The sequence below is a fragment of the Gallinula chloropus genome (genome assembly GCF_964237585.1).
Source record: "Gallinula chloropus genome assembly, chromosome: 16".
Classification (NCBI taxonomy): Eukaryota; Metazoa; Chordata; class Aves; order Gruiformes; family Rallidae; genus Gallinula; species Gallinula chloropus.
The window spans coordinates 15,894,872-15,915,897 of record NC_140101.1 but is presented as its reverse complement, the minus strand read 5'-3'; the positions used below and the strand labels follow the sequence as shown (position 1 = coordinate 15,915,897).

At 57.1% G+C, this 21,026-nt stretch overlaps 2 protein-coding genes across 2 annotated transcripts in view; one reads left to right on the top strand and one right to left on the bottom strand.

Annotated features, from left to right (window-relative positions):
• The window catches only part of SAMHD1 (SAM and HD domain containing deoxynucleoside triphosphate triphosphohydrolase 1), a gene marked incomplete at its 5' end in the record, with an annotated part of 30,060 nt that extends 13,368 nt beyond the window's left edge, over positions 1-16,692 (top strand). The window contains 9 exons of the mRNA XM_084271388.1: positions 37-137; positions 237-345; positions 699-790; positions 2,368-2,483; positions 7,384-7,523; positions 10,652-10,741; positions 11,831-11,935; positions 12,302-12,439; positions 14,268-16,692. Of these exons, the coding sequence (XP_084127514.1) occupies positions 37-137; positions 237-345; positions 699-790; positions 2,368-2,483; positions 7,384-7,523; positions 10,652-10,741; positions 11,831-11,935; positions 12,302-12,439; positions 14,268-14,390 (1,014 nt within the window). The 3' untranslated portion in view covers positions 14,391-16,692. The remainder of the gene's footprint in view (positions 1-36; positions 138-236; positions 346-698; positions 791-2,367; positions 2,484-7,383; positions 7,524-10,651; positions 10,742-11,830; positions 11,936-12,301; positions 12,440-14,267) is intronic.
• A 1,357-nt stretch (positions 16,693-18,049) lies between these two features.
• On the bottom strand, positions 18,050-20,532 carry TLDC2 (TBC/LysM-associated domain containing 2; the record flags this gene model as incomplete). The annotated part of the gene is made up of 5 exons (XM_084271740.1): positions 18,050-18,427; positions 18,700-18,773; positions 19,392-19,487; positions 19,665-19,817; positions 20,347-20,532. 5 exons carry the CDS (start codon positions 20,530-20,532, stop codon positions 18,292-18,294), a joined length of 645 nt encoding a protein of 214 aa, XP_084127866.1. The 3' UTR covers positions 18,050-18,291.
• Positions 20,533-21,026: the final 494 nt, after the last annotated feature.

Below are 21,026 nucleotides of genomic sequence, written 5' to 3'. Positions count from 1 at the left end.
TAAATCTCTTTTTCTTGGCCCCTCCCCTCATCTCAGTGGCCCTACCTGGGTCGGCCAAAGGAGAAGAGTTTCCTGTATGAGATCGTGGCTAACAAGAAGAACGGCATCGACGTGGACAAGTGGGATTATTTTGCCAGGTAAAACCTCGTGTTCCCTGTCCTCCTGCCGAAACCCCACTGCCACTGTGTGGACCAGCCCCATCTCATTGTCAAACGCTCTCTGTGGAATGTTTTTAGGGATTGCCACCACCTAGGAATCCAGAATAATTTTGATTATAAGCGGTTACTTAAATTCACTCGTGTGTGTGAAGTACAGAACCAGAAGCATATCTGTACCCGCGACAAGGTAAGCGGCGTGTCTGGACCGAGGGAGCGCTCAGCAGGGCAGTGTCTGTGAGGCACAGCAGCCCAAAGCCATCAGCTGCCTGTCATCCTGCCCCAGGCCCTCACAGAGGTGGATGTGGTGATGGGCTGCTAAAGGAGCAAAAGCTCCTGTTCTCTGCCTGGGGGGGTCACTGGCACCTCTGTTCTCCCCCGGCAGCCGGAGCCTCTTTCAATATTGGTAAATTGGGGAAAAAAATCCTGGTTCTGCTCTGTGCTGCACATGGAAGGAAACAACTCACTTGGTTCCTTTCTTGTTTGGGTTTTCTGATGGAGACAATGTCAGAAGTAAAAGGTGACTGGGTTTTTTTGATTCAGGAGGTTGGGAATTTGTATGATATGTTCCACACGCGGAACTCCCTGCACCGGCGAGCGTACCAGCATAAGATTGGCAACATCATTGAAATCATGCAAGTATTATCCTTTCCTTGTACTTGGAGAGCTGGGGAGGGGCAGGGCAGGGAGGGCCAGGCCCAGGGGAACGGCCTTCAGCTGCAGGAGGGGGATGGAGAGGGGCTGGGAGGCAGAAATCCTTCCTGGGGAGGGGGCACAGGGTGTCCAGAGAAGCTGGGGCTGCCCTGGGATCCCTGGCAGGGTTCAGGGCCAGGTTGGATGGGGCTTGGGGCACCCTGGGCTGGGGGGTGTCCCTACCCATGGCAGGGAGGGCCTGAGGGGGTTTTGGGGGGGCAGCCCACCCAGACTTGCCTGGGAAGCTGTGATTCCTTTCCCTGCATTCAGTTTGGTTTTAGATTCTCAAAGCTGTGTATCTGTTTCTAACACTCAGGTGATCAGTAAGGTCTGGCTTAGAGTAGGAGCTGGGGGGCTGTATACCCCAGCTCCTGTGGCAAGGATCAGTGCTTAAGGTTTATTGGAGGCTGGGAATGAAGAAAAAGGATCTAAACATCCTTCCATGTGAAAATCTGTAGAGGAAGATGGCTTAAGCTGTGAAGAAGCATAGGACCAGGGTGTGTTTGTGGTGTTCTACTTGCTGACTGCTGAAGTGAAATCTTTATCTGCAGCTCAGACTGACTGGCTAGTAGAGGAAGGTTACTAACAGAGTAAAGTAACAGGCAAGCTTCCTGTAGCTCAGCTGAGGCCTGACTTGTGTCCTGGGCCAACTCAGCTGTCTGCCTGCCTTCGTGCCACTTTCTAGATGTGTCCAGAATTTTCCCTACATTTCTTGGAAAGCAGGAATACTAGTATCCCCAAATATTTCCTTGTTAGGATCCTGGCTGGTGAGTAACCCTCAGATGAGTTTGGAAAAATGGAATACAGAGGATGGTAAGGGTATGAGAGTGACTTGTCCCTGCTTCAGCTCCTGGTTTAGTGACCCTCTAAGGCTCAGACTAAAGACACAAAGGCTGGGCAGTACTGAGCTGAGGAGTAGAACAGCCACACATTCCACTCCTGACTTATCCTGGTGACAGCAGAGCCTGTCTGAGTGAGCGTGGGCTGGAAACCACAGTGCACTCTGAAACCACTGAAACCACAGGGCCCTCTGGAAGAATTTCATCTTCAGAAGATGAGTTTCTCTGACCTTAAAACACCCCCTGGTCACACAGAAAACACCCCCTGGTCACACAGTGCCTTCACAGCTCTGTGTCACCTGGGCTTTAACCCCTGGAGCACCGAGGCTGGAGAAGGATGGGGCCAGCCTCATGGCAGCTGGGTGACTGTGTCACTGTGCTTTCTGCAGTCACCTAAGCAAAGTTAAACTCCTGGTCTGGGGCAGAGCAAAGCTGACTCACTCATTGGAGGGGGGTTAAGGCCTGATCTCAACCTGTTTGCAGCAAATGGAAAGGCTGTTGGAATGTGCAGTGGCAGCATGGGGATAGGACAGGCCACAGAGCGACCTGCTGGGTGCTTGGGATGCAGTTTCACCCCTTGTCTGCTGTTTGTAACATTCTAATGTGTTTGTTTTTATACTTGAGTAACAAGGTGTGTCAGAGCAATGCTGTCCTGAAGTCTTACTCTTGTCTCAAACCAGGATCACAGAAGCCTTTCAAAAAGCAGACAGTGTGTTTAAAATAGAAGGCTCTGGAGGAAAACAGTACCAGATATCTACAGCCATGGAGGACATGGAGGCCTACACCAAATTGACTGGTATGAGCTGTTTTCCAGTAAAAGAACATGAGTATGGGTTAAATTGCTGGTTTTACAGTGGGGGGGGGGCACAGTGAGCCCCTGCCCACCACTGGTGCTGCTTGTGTGCAGAGATGCTGGGCAGACCTGGGCTCTTGTGGACCTTCCAGTTCACATCACTTCTGTCCTGAGAGCAGCACCAGCCTGTGATGTCCTGTGCACGTTCAGATCTCTGCCCACAGCACTGGCAGGAGTCCTGCCCGTGCCCTCAGCTTGCTGCACTTGTCACCAGGGGGACATAAGTCAGCTCTGAGTGATACTACATCAGCTAGAGAAGTACTGTGGGTGTGGTGTAGTGTGGAACTGAGCCCACAGCAGGTTTCAGAGGGCTCTGATGGGCTCTGATTTGATTTGCTTGAGACATTGCTGTCCTGCTTGCAAAGATGACCAAAGAAACTGACTGTATCAACAACTTAGTGTATTGTTCATAGAATCATAGAATGGTCTGGGTTGGAAGGGACCCCAAGGGTCACAGAGCTCCAACCCCCTGCCACAGGCAGGGACACCAACCTCCAGGCCTGGAGCTACACAAGGCTGCCCAGGGCCCCATCCACCCTGGCCTTGAACACCCCCAAGGTTGGGGCACCCACCCCCTCTCTGGGCAGCCTGTTCCAGCCCCTCACCACTCTTTCTGTAAAAAACTTCCCCCTAATATCTAATCTAAACCTTCCCTCCTTTAGCTTTAGTCCATTCCCCCTTGTCCTGCCATTATCTGCTCTTTTAAAAAGTTGAATCCCCTCCTGCTTATAAGCTCCCTTCAGGGACTGGAAGGCTGCAATGAGGTCCCCCCGCAGCCTTCTCTTCTCCAGGCTGAACCAGCCCAGCTCCCTCAGCCTCTCTTTGTAGGGCAGGTGCTCCAGCCCTCTAATCATCCTTGTGGCTCCTCTGAACCCTCTCCAACAGTTCCACATCCTTCTTCTATTGGGGGCCCCAGATCTGGACACAGAAAGTTTCTGGTTGCTTGGATAAGAGCTGGTGAGAATGGTTCTCACAGAGTAAAAGATGAGCAGCAGGCTGCTTGAAGGCATCTGGGGTACTGGCTACTCCAGCACGGTTCTGGAGTGCAGCAGGTAAGCTGAGCCTGGTGCTGGTGTCCCATTTCTGAAGGTCTGGCTCAGTGCTGTGAAGAGGAAACACAGAGAAATCACTGAATTCCTGGAGGGCTCTGCAGAGGGATCTGGCCAGGCTGGATCCATGGGCTGAGGCCCATTAGATGAGGCTCAGCAAAGCCAAGTGCCAGGTCTGACACATTGGTCACAACAACCCCAGGCAGCGCCACAGGCTTGGGGCAGCCTGGAAAGCTGGCTGCTGGAAAAGGACCTTGGGGTGCTGGTCAACACCTGAACATGAGCCAGCAGTGTGCCTGGGTGCCAAGAAGGCCAAGAGCATCCTGGCTGGTGTCAGCAGTGGTGTGGGCAGCAGGGCCAGGGCAGTGACCATCCCCTGTCCTGGGCACTGGTGAGGCCGCCCCTCGAGTGCTGGGTTCAGGTTTGGGCCCCTCACTACCAGAGGACAGTGAGGTGCTGGAGGTGTCCAGAGAAGGGCAGTGGAGTGGGGAAGGGGCTGGAGCACAGATCTGGGAAGCAGCTGAGGGAACTGGGGGGGTTTAGTCTGGGGAAGAGGAGGCTGAGGGGAGACCTGATTGCTCTGCAACTCCCTGGAAGGAGGGGGTAGTGAGGTGGGGGTTGGTCTCCTCTCCCAAGTAATAAGCAATAAGACAGGAGGAAATGGCTTCAAGTTGTGTCAGGAGAGGTTTAGATTGGAGATCAGAAGCAATTTCTCCACCAAAAGAGTGGTCAGGCATTGGCCCAGGCTGCCCAGAGAGGTGGTGGAGTCACCATCCCTGGAGGGATTTGAAACATGTGGAGCTGTGAGGCCCCAGGACATGGTTTTAGTTGACCTGGTGGTAGACTGACTTGATGATCTTACAGGTCTTTTCCAACCTTAGAGATTCTCTGGTTCTATTCTGTGAAACTGGCTTGAGTTGTGCTGTGTCCTCTTACATAGTCCCACTGTTTCCCACCACTGTGGTGTCTTGGATTTGTCTCCTGGTCTCCACTGAGGCACATCAGGATTCCTCTGTGGGAGTGTTCAGTGCTGTGCCCTTACCAGCTCTGTGCATCACAGGGGATGGATGGGAAAGGCTGCTGCTCAGAGGGTACTGGCAGCTCCTGCAGCACCTGTGAGCTGCAGCTCACAAAGACCCTCAGGGCACCTTTCCTGAGCCAGCTGAGAGCCTCAAAAATTTCACTTTCCTCCCTGGACAAACTGACAGAAGCCAAGGGAACTGTTGCAGGAGATCCTGTGTGCCTTAAGCTGTGTCCTGCTAAAGGCCTCTGCTGGCAATCCTCTGTCTGTCACAGCCATGTTCAGCATCACCATGGGCCTGCACAGGAGGAGGGGCTGCCTGTGAGGGGCAGCAGCTCCCTGAGAGCACAAGCTGCACTGTTGGGCTGTGGAAAGCTGGGCAGAAAGGCAAGAACTGGGGTCAGGTTCTTAATGGGCTGAGATCTGCTCCCTGGAGCTCTCTGGTCTGTGCCTGCAGGTTAGCACCAGGTCCTGCTGTAGCTGCCTGCTGACCTGTAGTACCTGGTGAGGACCATAGCTCAGGGCCAGGAGAACAGGCCTGTTCCCTGCCTCTTAGCCAGCCTCTGGGCTTGTTCTGTTCAACAAGGAGACTTGAACAGCAAGGGGAGGGTGTGAGGAGTATGCCAACATCCTCTGTAAACAGTGGACCTGAAGGGCAAGTATGTTCTCTTAAACCAAGGCACTTCCTTGCCTGACTCCAGTGGCAGCACCCTAGGGGCTTCTGAGAGGACAGCAGGCTGGTTTGTCCATGATGAGTAATGCTGCTGTGAAACCAGCCAGTTGCCTCTTGGATCCTGGCAAATGATCAGCTTCTGTGAAGATCTGCAGCAGAGACTCCTCTAGCTTTCTCCCATGGTGGGTGAAGAGCCACCTTGGGTTTTAACTTGTTGCCTCCTGATTTGACAGCAGATCCCAGCTGTAGTGAAGGATGAGAGAGCAAACTGGTCCTTGCCACTGCTGCTCTTGCACAGTGGATGTGTGCACAGGCAGCTTGTTTCCCCTGCCCTCTCCTCCCTCAGGCTGAGGAGACCCAGTCTGTTCCTTGTGGAACAGCAGGAGTCCCTGACTTTGATCAACCCTGCCCTGGGTTGGTGTGTTGATGAGGCTCATGGCTTCTGCAGCGTTCTGGGAGCCACCCCAGCCAGCTGTAGCCCTTGGGGCACTGCAGAGCCCCTGGCACCTCCCAGCCAGCTGTAGCCCTTGGGGCACTGCAGAGCTCCTGGCAGCTCCAGGCTGCTGTAGCCCTTGGGGCACTGCAGAGCTCCTGGCACCTCCCAGCCAGCTGTGGCCCTTGGGGCACTGCAGAGCCCCTGGCACCTCTGAGCTGCTGTAGGCCTTGGGGCACTGCAGAGCCCCTGGCAGCTCCAGGCTGCTGTAGCCCTTGGGGCACTGCAGAGCTCCTGGCAGCTCCAGGCTGCTGTAGCCCTTGGGGCACTGCAGAGCTCCTGGCACCTCCCAGCCAGCTGTGGCCCTTGGGGCACTGCAGAGCCCCTGGCACCTCTGAGCTGCTGTAGCCCTTGGGGCACTGCAGAGCCCCTGGCAGCTCCAGGCTGCTGTAGCCCTTGGGGCACTGCAGAGCCCCTGGCACCTCTGAGCTGCTGTGGCCCTTGGGGCACTGCAGAGCCCCTGGCACCTCTGAGCTGCTGTAGCCCTTGGGGCACTGCAGAGCCCCTGGCACCTCCAGGCTGCTGTGGCCCTTGGGGCACTGCAGAGCCCCTGGCACCTCCAGGCTGCTGTGGCCCTTGGGGCACTGCAGAGCCCCTGGCACCTCCAGGCTGCTGTGGCCCTTGGGGCACTGCAGAGCCCCTGGCACCTCCAGGCTGCTGTGGCCCTTGGGGCACTGCAGAGCCCCTGGCACCTCCAGGCTGCTGTGGCCCTTGGGGCACTGCAGAGCCCCTGGCACCTCCAGGCTGCTGTGGCCCTTGGGGCACTGCAGAGCCCCTGGCACCTCCAGGCTGCTGTGGCCCTTGGGGCACTGCAGAGCCCCTGGCACCTCCAGGCTGCTGTGGCCCTTGGGGCACTGCAGAGCCCCTGGCACCTCCAGGCTGCTGTGGCCCTTGGGGCACTGCAGAGCCCCTGGCACCTCCAGGCTGCTGTGGCCCTTGGGGCACTGCAGAGCCCCTGGCACCTCCAGGCTGCTGTGGCCCTTGGGGCACTGCAGAGCCCCTGGCACCTCCAGGCTGCTGTAGCCCTTGGGGCACTGCAGAGCCCCTGGCACCTCCAGGCTGCCTGGGTGCGTCTGGCCCAGCAGCGCCTGTAGCCAGAGCCTGGCTGTGTTGGTGGTGGCAGGTGAGCAGCCTCCTGCCAGCAGCAGCCTTCAGGGCAGCCAGAAATAACTGACCTGCTGTGCCTGCATCAGAAGGGTCCTGTGTCTCCCCCCTGGTGCTGGTGGGGGGCAGGCACGGTGTGTGTCCCTCCCTGGTGTGTGTCCCTGTGGTGTGGCGGCAGGAGCGGCCCCTTGGTGTGCTGTGTTCTTGGGCACCACAGAGCACTGCCCCGACCCTTGGGACCAGACTGGCTAAAGAGGAGGAAGCCATTCCCAGTGAAATGCTACAGCCTGGTGCAGGGCTGAGACTTAACTGGTCTTTTCCAGCCAGGGCTGTTAGAAGTCTGACACTCAGGGTGGTGGTGTCAGCATCTCCTCAGCTCTCAGGCTGTGTCAGTCGCTCTCTGCAGTTACCTGTCCTGAACCAGCAGTTTTTCTTGTTGCTTTAACCTTTGCTGTGACACTGGATTGTGACATTTTTAACCCAAATCAATGCAACTTTGGCAGATAACATCTACCTGGATATCCTGCACTCCAGCAGCCCGGAGCTGCAGGAGGCACGAGAGATCCTGCGGAAGATCGAGCGCCGGGAGCTGTACAGGTTCCTGGGGGAGACCCAGCCTGAGACAGTGAGGGAGGTTGGAAAGGTAATGTGGAAGCTTACAGAGCCTGGCCCTGTACAGCTGGTCTCTGCTGACTCTCTTTTGGCTCTGGCTCTCTGTGGGTTCTGTTTGGGTTGGAAGGGGTTTGTGTGGCTGTTCTTGCTGCTCCAAGTCCAGAGCTCTCCTTCTGTCTTGATGGAGCTGAGCCAGGAGACAGACTCTAGGAAACTGGGAAGAGTTCAGGCTGCAAACAGCCAAAAGCATGGCAAGAGGTGGGAATTCAGAGGTTCACTATTCCAGCAGTGTTTGCAGGAACAAAACCTGTTTTCTGGAGAAGACAGAATTGCAGACACTTGTTACAGTGGGTTCTTGCTGTCACCCTGGGCTTGTTCCAATTCCTAAACAGCACAGAACACATTAGCCTGGGGTCACCATTCCTGTGAGAACACATGGCAAAGGGAACTTCTGAATTTCTTGGTATTAAGTTCTGTACTTAGTGTGAGCACACAGGTATTTTTTTCCAGTGTTTGCTTTTCAGGGTACTCATCAGCCATCTGTGCAGCTGCTGCCCTCTGGCTTCTGAAGTGGTGTATCAGCTGGTGTTACTTCAGCTCAGCTTCTCTCTATGTGCCATGTTACCAAAACAATCAGTTCATTCATCAGCCAACAGTGGCTCCTGCAGCTCACAAGGTCAATGGGATCCTGGGCTCCATCAGCAGAGGGGTGGCAGCAGGGACAGGGAGGGGATTGTCCCTCTCTGCTCTGCCCTCCCCAGCTGGAGTCCTGTGTCCAGAGCTGGGGCCCCCAGTACAAGGAAGATGTGGGACTGTTGGAGAGGGGTCAGAGGAGCCACAGAGAGGATCAGAGGGCTGGAGCAGCTCCCCTATGGAGAGAGGCTGAGGGAGCTGGGCTGGTTCAGCCTGGAGAAGAGAAGGCTGTGGGGGGACCTCATTGCAGCCTCCCAGTCCCTGAAGGGAGCAGAGGAACAGGAGGGAATCAGCTTGTTAAAGGGCAGAGACTGGCAGGACAAGGGGGATGGGATGAAGCTGAAGGAGGGAAGGGTTGGATGAGATATTAGGGGGAAGTTCTTTCCAGAGAGAGTGGTGAGGGGCTGGAACAGGCTGCCCAGAGAGGGGGTGGGTGCCTCATTCCTGGGGGTGTTCAAGGCCAGGTTGGATGGGGCCCTGGGCAACCTTGTGTATATCCAGGCCTGGAGGTTGGTGTCCCTGCCTGTGGCAGGGGGTTGGAGCTCTGTGACCCTTGGGGTCCCTTCCAACCCAGACCAGTCTGGGATTCCAGGATTATCTCTGAACCTCAGCCACCATGCTTCACATTTTCCATGTCACATTTCCAGAAGTGGCTGCTGTACCTGGAAAGCCATCATAAAAGTAATTCAGCTCTTGAAGAACAAGGTTAGAGGAGGACTCCTGGCTGTCTTACTGCTGTTGGAAGGGAAGGTTTGCTTGTGTTCTCTGGCCAAGAAAAAGCAGTAAGAGAATCCATATGAATGAGAAAAAAAGGAAGCAATAGGAGGAAGGGAAACATGAAGGGCTTGTGCAGGGTGAAGTTTCTGCCCTTTCAGGACAGGCAGCCTGAGGAGTCAGGAGGTGGCAGGAGGGGGAGCTGTGTGAGTTCCACCTCTGAACAGGCCTGGAGCCTGTTGCTGTGAGGGAGGCTGGATGGCTGCTGGTGCCTCAGTGTCCCCAGGTGATGCTCTCAGCTTCTGGTGCTCAGCTGATGGGTGGGGGGGACAGTTCTTCTGCCTCTGGGGCAGGGCTTACCTGGTAGGGGGGTGTTGGAGGCTCTGCTTCCTCTGAAGTGCTGGAGGTGAGTGGTGACCTGTTCCACTCCTCAGTGCTGAGGACCCAAACTTAGATCAGACTGGATTGGGCTGGGAGGGCCCTTTAAAGGGAGGTCATCTCATCCAACCCCTCTGCAGTGAGCAGGGACATCTTTAACTAGATTGGGTTGCTCAAAGGCCTGTCCAGCTTTGTGATCCTCAAGCTGGCCAGAGCTGGGGGAACATCCCAAACAGGTGCAAAGTCTTAAACCCAAAGCTAAGTTACTGCAAACTGGAAGAATTATTAAAAATATAACAAAAACCACCCCCAAAAACAACAACAAAAACTGCAAACAACAGCAAAGAGAAGAAGAAAGTGTGTGTCTGTTCAGCCACTGGCTAGAAACAGAACTGCTGACACACAGGCTGCTGCCTGCAGCTGCCTCCTGGCAGTTCTCTCCTCTGGGTTTGCTCTCCAGACCTTTCCTGGGCCTCTTGAGTCAGAGGGAGCCACAGGCCCCTCAGCCTGGCAGTGTGTGGGGTTCCCTGCTGCTCTTAGCAGGCTCCCTGCCTTTGCCATGGACAAATCCACAGTGAGGTAGATGCTGTTAGTGGGATTCCTTCCCTTCTGGACCTGTCTCCTGGATGCTCTGGGCTGCACTTGAAGCTTTTCTCCTCTCTTGCTCCCAGGAAATCCTGCTTCACCAAATCTTGCATCTTGCCCTGGATGAGGGCAAGCAGGCAGCTTCTCCATCCTGCTGAAGAGGACTCACACATTGCCATGAGCTCTCCACCACACTGTGCTCCTCTGCCTGGCCTTCACCCTGCTGGCAGCAGGGAATATTCTCTTGGGTCCAAAACCAGGCAAACCCTGGGTCTGGGTCTGGGCTGTTGAAGCAGCTCACCCCCTGCTCCAAACCTTGCCTGGGAGCTTGCTGCTCTGAGCAGTGATGTTACTGGTCTTGTCTGTCTCCTGGGCTCTTTTTAAACACGTTTCCATGTGAAGTTCCAGAAGTTTTATTGGAGGCTGGGAGCCTCAGGTGAAAACCCAATGTGTGTAGTGCTCAGCTTTGGGGACCAGAACTCCTTTGTCTCAGTAGAACATCTGCTTGAAGGTGCTGCTTTTCTGCCTCCCTGGAGATCCCAACATCCTGGATGGACCCTCTCCCACCTTTCTTCTTGTGATCCTCCATGGCCTGGCAGTATTTGGGTCTTCTCAGTTGTATAAGCTTGTTGTGTTGCTAAAAATTGGCAGGGAACTTTTTGCTGAGGGACACAAGGATTGGAAGAGATTGCTGCTGCCAGGAGGGTCTGTCAGGCTGCAGAGAAATGGAAGCTTTGTATCTAGAGCTGATGGTGCATAACTGGACTCTGAGCTGCTGTCTCTTTGCAGAATAACAACCTGGCAGAAGGCATTGCCCATTCCAAGCCAGAAAAGGATCCTCCAGATGTGGAGCTGAAGGCTGAAGATTTCATAATTGATGTAAGTATCTCTTGGAGGAGGGTCAGAGTAGAAGCTCTCCATCACACAGGGCTCTGTGTAGCCCAGCCAGAACTGGGTACATGCTTCAGTATATTGGCAGCCAGAAAGCAAAGCCTTGGGGCTGCCCCAGAAATGCTGTCCTGGCTGCCCAGCACCAGCCCCCCAGAGCACCCAGCTCCCCCTCCAAGGCTTCCTGTGCTTGGAGTGTGGACAGCTCTCCTGGGGCTGTCCCTGCTCTGGCAAGGAGCAGTGGGGAACCTGTGGGTGTTGAAGGCAGCAGTGTAGGAACAGTGCCCTGGGATGCAGAGCTGTTGGATGTGAAGCTGTGGGATGCAGAGGCATGGAGCACAGTGGGTGGGTAACAGGCAGAGTGGCTGCCAGGCTTCTGGCAGGGCATGTCTGGTGCCTGGCAGTCGCTCCTGGGTTCTGTCCTCTGCATGGAGCACCTTGAGCTCAGTCTCAGGCCAGCACAGGTGGGAAGGAGACAGAGCTTGAGCAGAATTCTTGGCTAATTCTGGGTGTTTCTAACAGCTGGTTTTCCATTCAGTACATCACAAATCACTTCCAAAGCTCCCTTGCCCTGAAGAGGCACTTCAGGCTGGGTAGAGCTGTAGCAGTTTGCTTTGCTGTCTCTGATGACTCTGGCTTTCCCTGTCCCACAGATTGAGGTCACAGGGAAGCCAGCTCCTCTCTGCTCTCCACAAGACTGCTGATGTCCCAAGCAGATAGAAATATTGGCTAAACCTCATGTTTAAACTCTCAGCTCCACTGCTGCCTCTGTGGGTTGTGTGTTTCAGAGGGGCACAGGCTGGCAAGGGACCACCAGTATGTGCCCAGTTTGAAACCAGAGTGTTTCAGAGCGTGACTGGGAGCTGGCTGGTGTAAATGTGAATATCCCCCTGGCAGTTTCAGCATGAGAGGTGGTGGAAGAACAGATACAAAATGAGAATACCAGATTGCTTTATTAAGCAATCATTTGTTAATGACTCTGAGGAGTGGCACTGGCAGGTGTTCTGTGTGTATCCTTTGTGGTTGGGGTGGAAATTCGGGGCAGACACTGACATGTCCTGCCTGTGGCTTCCATGCAAGGTTATCAACATGGATTATGGAATGAAAGAACAGAATCCCATCGATAACGTCCTCTTCTACTGCAAGGCTGACCCTTCCAAGGCAGTCAAGATCAGCAAAGAGCAGGTAGGCCTTTACTCTCCTCAGCTGGCTTCTGAAGGGCATCTTCTTCCCAGCTGGCCCTGGAAGGCACTGCAGCCCTCACTCCTTCACAGCAGCTCCTCCAGGAGTTGTGGAGAAGTCATGGAACCTGCATCCTTGCAGGTCTTTGGCTGTGCTGCCCTGACCTGCAAACCTGGCAGCCTTTGTGGATGAGCAGAGTTTCACTTGAATGCACTGGGAGCCTGAGGAAAAGGCAGTTGGTTTGGATAAAGCTGATGGATTGTGGTGGTGATGGGGTGTTTGTTGCTGCTTTGTGATGGCAGCATTCAGGTGAAGTTCAGCAGACTCTTAATTCCAAGAAATACTGAAGCTTATTTCTTTATTTCACAGGTTTCAAAGCTTTTACCCATGAGGTTTGCAGAGCAGATTATCCGGGTTTACTGCAAGAGTCAGGATCCAGATGTTATTTCAGCTGCCAAACAGTACTTTATCCAGTGGTGCATAGAGAATGATTTCACCAAACCACAGGTAACAAATCCACACCTTGCTCCTCTTGTTCTCAGAGCTCTTTGTCATAGCTTGCTCTTTAAACAACTTGGCACTCAGGTGCACATCTGGGAGTGCTTCACTGTCGCTGAAGGAGTGGTGGGATCACAGGGATTTAACCCAGGTCATTTGAAAAGTCAGGTTTCCACAATGGTGTTAGTACCTGCATGGGCACTCCTGGGTCCTAGATGCTCAGGTATGACAGCACTGAGAGATTAGAAGACCTAGGAAAGAAGTCAGATCAGTTCTATTGCTTTCCCTCCTTTCCATCCTTGTTCACCAGCTGTTAAACTCACTCCTGTGCAGGAGATTCCCCATCAGACCCTTTGCTCTGAGGGAGAGTGGGAAGCACCTGCAGGAACATGGTGACAAACCTCATGGCTGGAGGGAACCAGTGATGGTTCTGTCAAGAAGGTTTTACTCAGAAAAGGCTCTGGCACACGTGAGCCTTGGGGCTTTGAGGCTGGAGGTGTCAGGAGGTCTGATGGATGTGCTGGCATCGTGTTCCATGTGGTTGGCTTTCAATCTGGTGTGTCCTGTAGCTGTACCAGGGGAGGGAACAGCTGGCTTCAGTTCCCTGGGGTTTTTCAGGTATTTCCCCCACCCTGGGATGGAGCCTCCAAGCAAAGGCAATGCTTGTATTAAAATTTGCTGGGGGGGGGTTCCCTTTTCATCATATAGGTTAAAATCCCCAACTTTGCCTCTTAGTTGCTAGAGAGACACCTGCAAGTCTCATTTGGGGAAAGGGCTACATCCTCTGCAGTGAAAGACCCCCAGGAGATGGGTGTTCTGTGTGCTGGAGCTGCAGGCACGAGCAGCTCCCTGTAAGGCTCCTGCTCACATCGTGCTTCTGGCCCTGTCCTTTGAGAGCAGCTCATCTCAGAAGGGCTTTTTACAATGGATGGAGCAACAACAGGCTTTCTCTGCCCATAGGGTATGGCTGTCCCCTGTAAACCCCTTCTAGTTGAGGTGTATCCATCTCCCAGGCCCTGGGTGCTCAGAGAGCTCACTGCTCCCTTGGTGGAGCTTGGGGTGCCTGGGCATGAGGTGAACGTGTCTGTCTGAGGAGATGAGCACCTCTTCCTTCTAGAGCACCTGCTTACACTGCCAGGCACTCTGTGTGTGTGTATTTATGTACATCTCTCACCATATGATAATCCTCCTTTGGAGCCCCTCTGAGGGCAGAGCTGAGGAGTCAGCCTGGCAGCACCCCAGTGCTGCTGCTCCCAACCCATCTCAAAGCAAAACAAAAGCCCCAAGGCTTGGCTGCCAGCTTGCTGGGCTGGTGTTTAATCCCTGCTGCCCCCTCAGGGCTGGAGGGAGACCCTTTGTGAAGGCAGCAGCTTGCTGTGCCTTCCAGCTGTGCCTTCCAGCTGTGCCTTCCAGCTGTGCCACAGGGCAGCCTGGTGTCTCAGGGCAGTGGGAGGTGAGGGCTCAGCCCCCAGGCAGCTGGTGGGTTGCAGTGCTGTTCCATGAGGTGCTGTGGGGAGTTTGAAGGGAACACTTAGAGATCCCAGTTGCTGTTCCAGTGTCCCTGCTGACCTTCCTAGGTTTGCTGGTAGCAGTTCAGGAAGAGGTGACCCACTGGTGGTGAAGCTTCTCAGGTTTGGGGGGGGGAATCTTTTCTCCCCACTAGATGCTCACCACTGACTGCAGCTGTTTGCATCTCCCCTGTGCCTGGTGATTCACACACAGGGCTTCTGGGGCCTTGGCTGTATTTGTTTCTGTTGACAGCACTTCTTTCCCCTGTTTTGGGAGAGAAAGCAAATCAAATGTGCTAACAGTAATGCCTTCTGACTCTTAACAACAGGACAGCGATGTGGTTGCCCCTCATTTAACTCCAATGAAGAAAAGCTGGAATAACATGAGAGATGATGAGCACAAGAGAGCCTTAGAACCCAGCTGCAAACAGAGGCTGCCCTTTAGCAAGTAGCATGTCTCTGTTTGGCTGTGTTCAGCCTGCTTCCACAGCAGATGAGGAGACCTGAGCAGCAACCCTTTTAAAAAGCTGATTGGATGGACTGTAAGGATTTATGGAACAATGCAGAAATGCATTTTACAGTACAGTATGTTTTAATGTAGGGACTTTTAAAGTGCTTATTCCAAGTGGACTTCAAAAAATTCCTGACTGATGACAGCAGAGCAAACTCCTTCCTCATTTCCTTGTGAATGTACTGACACTGTGGGGCAAGGGAAGCTTGAACAGCTGCAATTCATTGTTGTTACAAGAAGTGCCAAAGACACCTTAGTGTTCCTCTTCTCCTGACCCCTCTGAAGGTGAGGGTGGTACTCCATGAGCTAGCAGCAAAACCTCCAGCTCAGGGCTTGGGGCTTGGGGTGGGGGTACACGTGCTTCTGAACCTACAGCAGGGTGGTAGAACTTCACAATAACCACAGGTGGCATCTGCAGGAACAGCACCATTGATTTCTTTTGAAGAAATAAAAAGGAGAGGGGAATCCTTTTAGTAGCTGAAGAGGACCCCTGTGGCGTTCAGAAAGATGGGTGAAGATGCTGGCCTCTTGTCCAACCACAGCTGGGTTGGGGTGACAATGCATTGCAGTGACATGCAGCCTTTTATTGTTTTATAGTGTATTTTTGATACATTGAATGTTGTCTTTTTTTACTCTTACACTGAAGTGCAGAAGCTGCTCAGGAGGGGCACTGCTGGGTGGGCAGGGGCACGGAGCTCCCCCGGGGCTGCTCTGGCTCTGCTCATCCTTGCACCAAGTGCACCTTGTTCCCACCTTGCACTCTGCTAGGTGGGCAGGTTCTTCAGGAATTCCTTGGTCCATGTATCCTTCCCCTGTGTCTCTGGATCTCTGCTGTTCCTGTGTAATTTTCCTTTCCCTTGTAGAACTGTAAGGTTCTGGCTCTTTTCTTTTCTTTCCTTCCCCTCTAGGGCAGCACTGGTGGGAGTGCTGCTAAACCTGCTTGAAAAAGCAACCAAGGAAAAGCTTTTTTCCTTCCCATTTTGCTCAGGTCCAAGAGAAAGGCTGCTCTGCTCTCACTGCACAGAGCCTGGGAGCTGCTAACAGCCCATCCTCAGAAGTAACAGTGCAAAGCAGGGGGTTCAGCAGCTCAGAAATGGGAGTGAGCTCTGGATCGGTCCCTCTGAATAGGGAAAGGGACGTTGGGTGTTCAGTCTTGGCACCCAGGCTGGGTAACCCCTTAGCTCCTGCCCCCAGGCTGGGTAACCCCTCAGCTCCTGCCCCCAGCCTGGGTAACCCCTCAGCTCCTGCCCCCCAGCCTGGGTAACCCCTCAGCTCCTGCCCCCAGGCTGGGTGACCCCTCAGCTCCTGGCCCCAGGCTGGGTAACCCCCCTCAGCTCCTGCCCCCAGGCTGGGTGACCCCTCAGCTCCTGCCCCCAGGCTGGGTGACCCCTCAGCTCCTGCCCCCCAGGCTGGGTGCCCCCTCAGCTCCTGCCCCCCAGGCTGGGTGCCCCCTCAGCTCCTGCCCCCCAGGCTGGGTAACCCCCCTCGGCTCCTGCCCCCAGGCTGGGTAACCCCCCTCGGCTCCTGCCCCCAGGCTGGGTGACCCCTCAGCTCCTGCCCCCAGGCTGGGTAACCCCCCTCAGCTCCTGCCCCCAGGCTGGGTGACCCCTCAGCTCCTGCCCCCCAGGCTGGGTGACCCCTCAGCTCCTGCCCCCCAGGCTGGGTGCCCCCTCAGCTCCTGGCCCCAGGCTGGGTAACTTGTCAGCTCCACAGACTAAGGCAGTGGGAGGTCAGGGCAGAGCTGTGTGGCCCAGCACGGTTCTTTCACCCAGCTTCTCCCAGGAGCTGAGAGCTGGTGGGCAGAGGGGAGGAGAAGGAGCGTTCCCAGCCTTGGATTCCATCTGTTGGAGGAGTCTGGTGCTGCTCTGCTCCCTGCTGCTTTCTCACCCCCCTGTGCTCGCAGTGCAGCTGCTGTTCCTGTCTTTAGCAGGGGCTGGGGAGCTCCAGGAAGGGGCTGTGACCCTGTCAAAGCTTCTGTACCCTTCAGGAAGCATCACCACAGAGTGTGGGCATTTGTCTCCCCATCTGCATAAAATCAAGTCCTGGTCAGGAGAATGTAACTCTGTTGCTGGGTTTGTTGTGAATCTGTTAAGAAAAGGTGCACTTTATCTGTGGGAAATGCTTTTGCTTATGTTTAAGCAAAAGTTGTTACTTAATGTTGAGTTCTGAGACAAAGCTTTTCTCTGAATCCTGTTAATCTGAGCCTCTCTGGACTAAGAATAAATTTATCAGTGGTGATTTTACTGGTAGTTGAAGGAATTGCAGCCTGTGAACTTCACTACAAGCGATGCTGCTGCCCAGGGCTACACAGCCAGACGTGTTCCTGAAGGGAACCCCAAACCCCAGCCCTCCCCTCGTGCCTTGGGGTGAAACCACAGCCAGGGGTGGACCAGGGTCCTGCCAGGGTCTGGGGCTGGAGGGGCCAAAGGAAGTGACAGCTCATGACATTTGTCACTGTCCCAGTGGGGCTGAGCTGGGTGCCAGGGTGGGGTGATGGCTGCGGGGAGGCTGGGGCAGGAGGGAGCATCTTCAGGGGGAGAGGTGAGTGGGGAGCAGGAGCAGCTCTTGCAGCTGAAGGTCAGGGATGAGGCTGCTCCCAAGCTTGGGAAATGACTTTGGAGAGGGGCAGAGCAATGGAATGGCAGGAGGGAGATGGGGCATCTCCAAAGGGCTGTGGGGGACATCACACACTACAGGGGCATGGCTGGTGAAGTTCATCCAGGTCTGTGTAAGGTGTAAAGTGTAAAGTAACGTGGCCTTGGCTTGGTTGGCTTCACATGGCTGCAGGATTGGGGCAGGAGCTGGCAGGGGTGAGGCTGTGGGGTGATGGTCAGCTCTGTGCCAAGCCCCACTCCCAGAATCAATCCCATGTGGCCAAACCAGACAGGCCCTTGTCCTCATGTGGAAACCCCCATCCCCGCCTTGAATCCCATCTGTGGGGCCAGTCCTGCTGCTCTGGAGGGGGTGTGGGATGGTGGAGGAGGAGACCTGGCCTGGCATCCAGGAACAAGAAGCCAGGCCCCATCATCCAGGGAAGGGGCAGCAGGAGCTGGGCCAGAGGGAAGGCTCTTGTCCCCTCCCTGTTGAGAGGAGGCTGCGGTGAGATGCCTGGCACAGCAGGAGGCAGCTCAGGAGCTCACAGGGTGGGCAGGGAGAGTGGGCTGGGCCTGAAGCAGCGCCCTGGGGTGACCACCCAAGCTTGCTGCGGGCTGGGGCAGGGTCTGGCCAGCACCCCACAGCTCCAGGGCTGCTGCCCATGGCCCTGGGGCTGCTCCCCAGGACCTGCTTCGCGTGACTTCCCGGCGCTGTTCCTTGGTGCCACGAGGAGCGCGAGGCCCGAGCGCGAGGCTGGAGCGCGAGGCCCGAGCGCAGCTCTGCCCGTGTATTGGCGCTGGTCCCGGCTCCTGCCTGGCAGCACCAGCCCCAGGGGCCACGGTTGGTGGGGCAGAGGCTGCCGGGCCTGTCCCGTCCTGCTGGTGTCCTGCAGCCTGACGCTGTCTGGTGACACTGGGTCCCACTGCACTGCCGTCCTCCTGCTGGGGCCCATCGGCGTCCTGGCCAGGCTGGTGCTCGGTGCCATCGTGGGGCTGGTCCTGCAGCCACCCCGGGGACCCCGGCATGGTGGCAGCAGCACTGGGGGGGGGAGTGTGACCTCACGCTGCCCCCACGGGCTCTTGGCACGTGAAATGGGGACAGGGTGGAGGGCTGCAGGACCAGGCTGAGCATTGTCCTGCCAGGCTCAGCGAGTGCTGGTGGTGAAGAGCTCTGTGAGATGTCGGTCCGAAAGCATCCTCCCTGCCCCCCACCTGTGGCTCCTTTGTCCCCAGGTGTGGGAGGTGGGGTCAGGCCAGGCCCCACACTTCCAGATCCTGGACACAGAACTGCTCCTGGGGCGAGAGGCTCTCGTTGTCAAAGGTCTCACAGGGATGGCTGCCCCCGTGGTGCAGGTCTTCATCCAGCCACAGCCCAAATCTCCCGCTGGGAAGGTGCCAGCAGCATGGTCAGCTGAGGGTCCCCAACCCTGCCTGGAGACCTCCCCAGCCCCCTCCCTTACCAGTCCCTCCTGTCCAGGATGCCAGGGACAAGGGTTGGGGCACGAAATGGCCTGTGCTGCTGGACAACCTCCACTGATGTTCCTGAGTTCAAACCACCACCCCACAGCCAGCTCTGCAGAGCAGCCTGGCCTCAGGACATCGCGGCCCCCATGGCCACTGGGGCTGGGGATCCCCTGGGGCTGCCAAAGCTCCTACCTGCCCCCACCGACCATCAGCAGGTCCACATCCCCCTTCAGAAAAAAGCTGTTCCTGCCCGTCCACCTGAACACCTGTGTGGGGACAGGGGTTGGATGGGGCCCTGGGCTGGGGTGCAGCATCCCCGTCTGCATCCTGCCCCCCCCCCCATCCTGCGAGGGACAGCAGGGGCTGCTGAGCCCAGGGCTCTGCCCATCCCCTCCACGTCCTGCTTCTCCAGAGGAAGAGCTGCCGAGTCTGCGGGCATCACCGTGGTGCTGGGCCATCCCCAGCAGTCCTGTGCCCCCACCCCGGGGGGGGAGGGGGCTGTGGGGGGGGTTGCCACCCACTGGTACCACCGGCAGCTGCCACCAGCCCCGCCTGGACCCCGCGGTGCGGGCAGAGGTGGCTCTGAGCCGCCTCCACGTCCCGCCGATGCCGGGCTGGGACTGCCCCGGTCCCCAGCGATGTCTGGCCGGGTCAGGTCCCTTCCCCGAGTCCCTTCCCGGCACCACAGGCTGGTCTCTGTCTCTCCCACCTGGGGCTGCGGCCGGTGGGATACCGGGGCTGACACACACCACACACCCCCCCCAACATGCAGTTATGTCACCCCAACCCCTCCCCAGCACCCTGAGGACCCCCCGCCCAGCCTGGCTGGATCCCAGAGCATCAGCAGCCCCCCTTAGGGGTACCCCACAGCCCGCAGCCCCCACCTTCAGCTGCGGGGAGAAGGAGAAGAGGAAGGTCTCCCCCGTCCCGTAGAAGCCGTTGCTGCAGCGCAGGGCGGTGGCGGAGAAGGCGCCGAAGGCCTGGGGGGAGCAGAGGAGGGGGGGACACGCCGCCCGTGCTCAGGGGGAGCCCCCCCAGCACCGCAACGTGTCACCCGTCCTGCCCAGACACCGGGGAGCACCGGGTTTGGCTCCCCCGCCCCCCCCCGGCCCCCCCCAGTGCTACGGGGCCGCCGGGCTGGGCGGGCGCGGCCGTACCTGCGCCTCCGTGTCCCGGATGAGCAGCAGCGCCGGGGAGCCCGGCCGGCCCCCGGCCCGGTACAGGGTCCGCAGGCTGAAGCCGTCCCGCCCGGTGCTGTACAGCAGGTGCCAGGGCTGCTGCGTCAGCCGGGGGGGCAGGTGGAGGCCCAGCTGGGGCAGAGGGGGCTCAGCTGGAGCTGCCAGGCTGCTCCTGAGCATCCCCACACACCCCCCCCCCGCCCGGAGTCACACCCCCCCCCCCCCAGGAGGTGTCCCCAAACATCCTCCCTCTGAGCGGCCACCCGAGGCAGCAAACTGAGCACCCTCCCGCTCCAAGCAACTCCTCAAGAGCTCTCCTCCCACCCCAGCAGCCCCCTAAAAGGAGTCCCCAGGCACCCTTTCCCTGAGCATGCACCCACGGGGTGTCCTCGAGATCCCAGCCCGCCCAGCAGCCTCCCAGGGTGCGTCTCAAACACCGTCATCCTGAGAAGCCTTCTGAGATGCCTCCCCAAGCATTGTCTCCCCAGCACCCACCCCCCCTCCCCTGGTGCACCCCCTCAAGGGACACTGAGCACCCCCCTTCCTGGGAACAGGGGGGTGTCACCCCTCTGGCTTCCCACTGGGCCAGTTCCTGGCAGGACAGAGGCCATGGCTGTGCAGCACATGGGAAGGGTGTGTGAGGGTGGGAGGATCAGCTCACCTCCTGGATCTGCCCATCCTGCAGGATGCTGCTCGGTGTGCTCAGCACCATCCTGCACGGCTCCTCCGGGGCTGGCGCTGCCGCTGCAGCTCCCTCCCATCCCGGCTGTTCCTCTCCAGCTGGCTCCCCACATTCCCCAGGCAGCTCCTCGTCCTGGTCGGGCTGGGAGCAGGAGGAGGTGAGCATCCCTGAGGGAGCAGCACCCCAACCTGCCCTGCACAAGGCTGAAGGCTGCAGGGATGGGCACAGGCTGAGCCTCCAGCCCAACTGTGCTTTGCTGTGCCATGCACTGGCACCCTGCCTGGCCAGGCCACCACTGCACATGGAAGTTCAAGGGTGTAGGGCCACCCAAAGAAGAAGAGGAAGAGGAAGCAGGGGAGGTTTCCACAGTTCAGTCCAACCTCAGCCCCGGCAGAAGGGGTAAAGCTCAGCCACTGCCCCCCCCCCACCCCCCCCCCCCACCCCCCCTTGCCATGGCAGGGCTGCCCCACAGCACGGTGGGGGTGGGGGGGGTGGGGGGGGTGGGGGGGGTGGTCAGGGATGTGCCCTGGAGCCATCCCTGCACTCAGGGCAGCTGTGGGTGCAGCCCCTGCACCAGGGTGGGAGGGCAGCACAGTGGTGCCCCACTGCTGGTGGGCAACAGAAAACACCCCAAGGGCAGCACTGGGAGGCAGGAGATT